This window comes from Lolium rigidum, chromosome 1 (genome assembly GCF_022539505.1).
Source record: "Lolium rigidum isolate FL_2022 chromosome 1, APGP_CSIRO_Lrig_0.1, whole genome shotgun sequence".
Lineage (NCBI taxonomy): Eukaryota > Viridiplantae > Streptophyta > Magnoliopsida > Poales > Poaceae > Lolium > Lolium rigidum.
Genome location: NC_061508.1, coordinates 215,952,048 through 215,958,279, shown reverse-complemented (window position 1 = coordinate 215,958,279; position 6,232 = coordinate 215,952,048). Strand labels below are relative to the sequence as shown.

Genomic DNA, 6,232 nt, shown 5'->3' with positions numbered 1-6,232 from the left:
CACAGGGATCACACTTCACACATACCAAGGTAAAACCATGAGCAACACATGCATCGTGTGTGCATTAAAACGCAAGCCCAAAACCAATGATCGATCGATACGCATTACATGCGTTACGCGATCTCGCGACATCGGCATCACAGGAGACGCATGAACGGCACTTATTCCTGCTAGCTAGCGAACTGGGTTGATGCGCACGCACGCACGACCGAACGGGAACGGGAACCCCGTGACACGACGTCCGTTTCAAAATTTTCCTTCCGTTCGCCAGTTCGCACTGTATATATAGCAAAATCCTTCGTTCTAGCCTCGCTAATCCCTCCTCTGACGAACGCTTCTGGGAAGGAATCGGGTCGCGATCGGGCTGATCCTTCTCGATCGGAGGCGAGGGTTTCTAGGCCACGGCGGCTCGATCCCGGACCTCCTCGCCGCCGGCAGGGTTAGTACTCCCTCCCTTGATCTGTCGAGAATTTTGTTCGAGGAATTCTTACTCGTGGCGTGGGGCAATTCTCGCCTGAAACACCCCATTGATTCGAAAATCAGCACAGCGGAAGACCATATCCGAGGAAGATTTGCCAACTGACTTCCGTTTTTTTTTTTGGGGTGACGCGCCAGGTGTTCGACGGAATTCCGCAATGCCGAGCGGGGGGAGGCGGCTGCCGCCGTGGACGTCGCCGAGGGGCGCGACGAGCACGAGGTGGAGCCCGTGCAGCCCCGCGGGCGACCTCGTCTTCGGGAGCCACGTCACGCCGCCCATGAGCGCCGGCTGCTGCTCCTACCGCGTGACCCCGCCGACGAGCGGGGGCCCCGTCGCGACGCCTCTGCCGAGCGGCGCCGGCGGCGGCGGGTGTTCCAGGCCGCCGAGGGCGCCGCCGGCGCTGGATTCGCCGTACGTGAGGGCGAAGCAGGCGCAGGTAACACGATCGACCAGTGCCGTCAGGTGCAGTTTCTTCGTTTTCCAGGGTCCAGAACTGAGCGCTATGCTATCTGGTCCATCCGGGTGGCTAATTAGATGCAGCTGATATGGCGTATATCAACAATTGGATTGTGACGATCCCTAATATTTGGCGTATATCAACAATTGGCGTATATCACTTGTCGAAATTGTGAATGCTACCGTAGTATATTCTGAATTCCGTTCATAATTGCATATTCATTCGTGATCATTTTTTTAATCTGCACTGCACTAGGCGTCCATGAGTACTTTATTAGGCTTCGTCAATCATCATTATGGGTCTAGGTTGGGTGTAGGGATGTGTGGCCTCTTCTTGTCAGAATGATGTGGAGCTGAAGCGTAGGAGATACTGAAAGAGAACTTGATGTGCTCCTGAAGTGTTCCCCCAGTGCACCACTGATAAGAGTTTGTTCCAGCCTTCAGTTAACGTAACGCTCTTCTATTAGTTGTGCTGTAATGGTATTCTGCAGGGACTGTGTCTCGCTGAGTCTCATGAGATGCTAACTGACCTGATCCAAGAGTAGTATAACACTTTTCGAAAAAAGAGCAGTATAAGGAGGAGAAGGATATATCCTTGAAGCTTAGTTTTCTTTCCTATGAAAATTAAGTATATCGAGATATCTTCCATTTTAACAGCATATCCTTCAGCTGCACAAAAGTAGAGAAAGGTGAAGATAGACACCCTGGCAGAAATAATGCGATTCATAGGACAACCTTTGATGAAAAAAAGGACATTAGCGTAAAGTGGAACAACAGGGTTGATCCTTCTACATGACTAGGTGTCCTATTACCATAAATGTGCTGTATCAAAAGACTGCATCGAAACAGTTTGATAAGATTTAATGGTTTTATGCAGTATGATGTTTCTGACTAGTATCCGCAACAGATGCTTCTGACTGAAGCTATGCTATTATAAACACGTTATAAGCTGCAATACTCCTGTACGTGTTTACCTGCATTGTCGCATTGTATTTCCAGCTCTGTAGCACTTGCAGACCTGTAAATAAAATATTGGGACCCATATGATAATTTTGGAAAATATGATATAAGCGTAGAGTGGAATGACAGTGTTGACCCTTCTTGATGTCTAGGTGTCCTATTACCAGAAATGTATTGTATCGAAAGATTGGATCGCAACAGTTTGGCTAGATTTGCTGGTGTAATGTCGTATGTTTGTTTCTGACTGGTATCTGCAACAGATGATTATTCTGCCTGAAGTTTTGCTTTTCTCAACACGTTATAGGCTGATATATTTCTGTACGTGCTACCTGCTTTTTTGCAGTGTATTATTTAGTTCTGTAGCAGTTGCAAACTTTTAAATCAAGATGCATTCGAGCTCTTTATCGTAGAAATAAAAGAAAACTTGTAAATGCCGTATGTTTGTTTCTGACTGGTATCTGCAACAGATGCTTATTCTGCCTGAAGTTTTGATTTTCTCAACACGTTATAATCTGATATATTTCTGCACTTGCTACCTGCATTTTTGCAGTAAATATTATTTAGTTCTGTAGCAGTTGCAAACTTGTAAATCAATATGCATTCAAGCTCTTGATCGTAGAAGCTCTTATTAGACAAATTTTGTTTCCTTTTGTTTCATCACCTTGCTTATATTATTCCAGTTAATTGAAAAGGATCCCAACAAGGCAGTTCCATTGTTCTGGGCGGCCATTAACAGTGGTGAACGAATTGAGAGTGCACTGAAGGATATGGCTACTGTACTGAAACAAGCCAATCGGGCTGAAGAGGCCATCGAAGCGATAAGAACCTTCCGTGACCGCTGTCCTAATGAAGCTCAAGACTCTCTTGACAATATTCTTATTGACCTGTACAAGGTATATCGGTCCTGTAAATTTGTGTATGCAAGCTAAATCTTTCTGCCAAAGCCCAGTTTTCGGGTTTGATTATACTAGTAGATCTTGAAACGTTTAATAGTTTGCACAAACCCATGTGAAAATTTCATCGGCGAATAATAAATCCGCACAGGGTTTTATCTGATACAAATCATTTTTATGTTGAACCAGAAATGTGGTAGGACAAAAGAGCAGATTGAAATGCTGACAGTGAAGCTGAGAATAGTTGATGAGGATCTAGCTTCTGGCCGGTGGAAAACTAAGATGTCTAAATCTCATGGAAGAGTAGTCTATCTCTCTCTGAGAGATGAAAAAGCAAGGTATTAAAAAATCTTTTGTACATCTCCATTTGACCAGCACCTGCAAACCCTATTCTAAGTCTCTGCTTTGTCATGAAGGTTGCTGGGTAACCTCGCCTGGGCCCATATGCAGTCTGAGAACTATGAGGAAGCTGAAATGCTCTACAGGTATATCTAGGTTGGGGATGGACCTATAAAGCTTATATGAATTTCCTTAGACATGATTCATATTATCTTGAAATTCTCAACTCTATGTTTGGTGTTATTTGTATAAATAAATAAATGTTATCGCACCACTGTAGTTTCTCAGTCGGAATTAAGGATGCTGAAAGGAGGCTGATACTAGTAGAAGTGAAATCTGTTTCTCTGTCATGACATCATGCATCATTTCCATTAAAACTCATCTGACTAAATCCAGCTGGTACTGACTTGGATTTTGTGTCCTGGCCCAGGCAAGCTCTTGCTATCGAAGCTGATTATAACAAAGAGTGTAATTTAGCCATCTGCATGATGAAGATTGGAAAGGTAGCTGAAGCTAAATACCTTCTCCAATCTATACCCTGCAACTCCAATGATGAAAACCATGTGAGATCTCTTGCCCGGGCTACTGAAGTGCTTAGGGAAATTGAGTCACAAACACTCCCTTCACCCATTACTCAAATGAAGTCTAAAGATTCAAGAATTTCGGTTGCTACTGATGTGGAGAACCTTGAATATCTACATCCACAAATTCTTTCTTCAACTCAACTGAATTATGAAGGGCCAGCAATTCCAGTTTCGGCGGATACAGAGAAGCATGAGAATTGCAACTCACAAGCTCTTCCGTCTCCGATAACTCAGTTGAAGCGTAAAGAACCACAATTTATGGTTGCAACTGAGGGAGTGAAGAATGGGCAATGCCTGGAGGAGCACCAAGATCTTTCTAAACTGTTCAACGATGCTGCCACACCACAGTCTCTACTCGAGAAACTACGCAAGCGGCTGGTTGAGAAGGACAGACCAAATGTCAGCACAGAGAATCAAATTCAGACTCCTATCTCAGCTGAATGCCTGCCAAACTCTAATGGCGCCATTGATGCTAGTGAGAATCCTATGCAAGAGGGGAAGGGTTTTGCGGATGGGGCTAGAAAAACGTGGGCTGACATGGTGGAGGAGGATGAACAGCAAACTACTGTGCAAGGTGGGAGCAGCAAACATGCAAGTGAGCAGAGGGGCAGAACACCACCATCATCTCAAGAAAGCAGCAGCCTCAAAACCCCAGTTCCAGGTGTTCGGCTACAAAGTTCATCAGCAGGTTCTTGGAGACGCAGCGACTCCAGAATCTCGACAGACGAGAACATGAACCCAAAGTTTGTGAGGACTGCTCCATCATGGAAGCAGCAGAAGGTTCAGGATCACAGCAACCGAGTCTGCCAAAGGCTTAACACGATTCATCTCAGTGAGAAGGCTCAAGGCACCGGGCAAACACCATGGAGAAGCAGTACAGCTCAGCGTTCGCTTTTCGGCGGGCACGTACCATTTCGTGACAGTGAGAACTGTCAGGGTGCCAGTCACACCGAGGCCACTAGCCGCTGGCCTAAGAACGCGGCGGCGAGCACAAGACCATGGAGGCCGCAGCAGAACCGCCTGCGGGTCTTCCGAGACATCACAGATGAGATGAACCAAAATGTTACATAGCTAGATCTTTATTCCTCACTCACTGTTGATGGAGGTGCTTACCATTAGTGATTGTTGTTTCCCACCCAGAGATGAGACTAGTGAAATAGCTGGTAGTTTTCCGTTCCTGGTTTTCTTTCTGAGAAGAGGCATTAGCGTTGTGGTTTCAACAGCTCCAAGAGGATTAATTACAACGTTCATGAGCTAAGGAACTCACTTCAGATCCTAACAAGTCCATGAGTTTACAGTCTCTTCAGATCCAAGTAGATATCTTTTTACTGCATAATTTTTTCTTTGTCACGCCAAGTTGCCTGTAAAAGAGAAGAGGGTAACTAAATCCCTGCTGTGATTTTTTTTTCTCCTTTTGCAGTGTCTGTCTACTGCTGCATATAACAAACACTACAGTCCTTGTACCTTTTGGCAATACTGTTTAGATGTTACTGCCTGGTTCATTTGCTGCACATGTGGTTCCTGGGACAATTTCCTGCATGATGGATGGGGCTGCAAGATCTGAGCTTGTGCAGAGGCAGGCAATGGCAAATGCATGACTGAGCCACCACCGTGCACCTGCATCGATCTGCATAGTGCTCGCCCTCCCTGGCATTTTCTACCTTGTCTACACACTGGAGTCAGGTGGATTCCTCCCGCTGGAGGTGCTAACATGGTCGTGGTGTACCTCTGGGCAGCAATAGCAGCCTTGAGCTTCACCTCACCCTGACCTGCAGGCCGAGCCGGTCGATATCGCCCAGCTAGACTCACAATCGTGTATTCGTGTTGCATGCACCGGTCAGTTCATCCAAAAACAAACTGGCCTGCGTGCCGAGGTTGTCGATGCATGCCGCCAGCTAAACCTGATCTGGGCGACGCTATGGCCTTGGCTGCTGACACTATTGCATCACATTTTTGTGGGATGAACAGTTCACCCAAAAGTTTAAACGAGGAACTAAAGCTGCCAGCATCTGTCCCGGCTTGGCCTCCAATAATTCGGGTGCATGATTGGCCACAAATTGCTCATGTGTATATATGTGTGAGATCTCTACATGTATTGGCCTCCATTCCATGAATGCTAACGTTGGGTGTATGTCGCATAGGGATGTAAATGGTACGGATAATTTTCACTCCACATCTGCATTGCCATCCATTTTCTGACAACTTTAGAAATCCGCCAGATATGGATGCGGCCATGCGGGCATGGATATTGGTCAAGCGGATATCCGCCAGATACAGTAACGGATATGGTATTGATGATATCCGACGGATATGGATTATCTAACACTTTTTCGCGGATTATCTGAGGTCCTCAAAGAGAATTATCCGATAAAATTAGCTCAAACCGAAGTACCCAGACAAATTGTCGCATCTCGCATGGTTTTGCTAGAATACATGCTGAGGTAAAGGTCCAGAGTATGCAGTAGCAGCCAGTCAATCAGCCGACCAATACCTGAATCGTCCGCGCCGATGACTATTTCAGG

The 6,232-nt window shown here is 45.9% G+C and overlaps 1 protein-coding gene across 1 annotated transcript; it reads left to right on the top strand.

Moving 5' to 3' along the window:
• Nucleotides 1-635: 635 nt before the first annotated feature.
• Nucleotides 636-5,221, top strand: LOC124683139. Its single transcript, XM_047217710.1, has 5 exons — nt 636-914; nt 2,575-2,787; nt 2,977-3,125; nt 3,204-3,272; nt 3,557-5,221. Exons 1-5 carry the CDS (start codon nt 636-638, stop codon nt 4,779-4,781), a joined length of 1,935 nt encoding a protein of 644 aa, XP_047073666.1. The 3' UTR covers nt 4,782-5,221.
• Nucleotides 5,222-6,232: the final 1,011 nt, after the last annotated feature.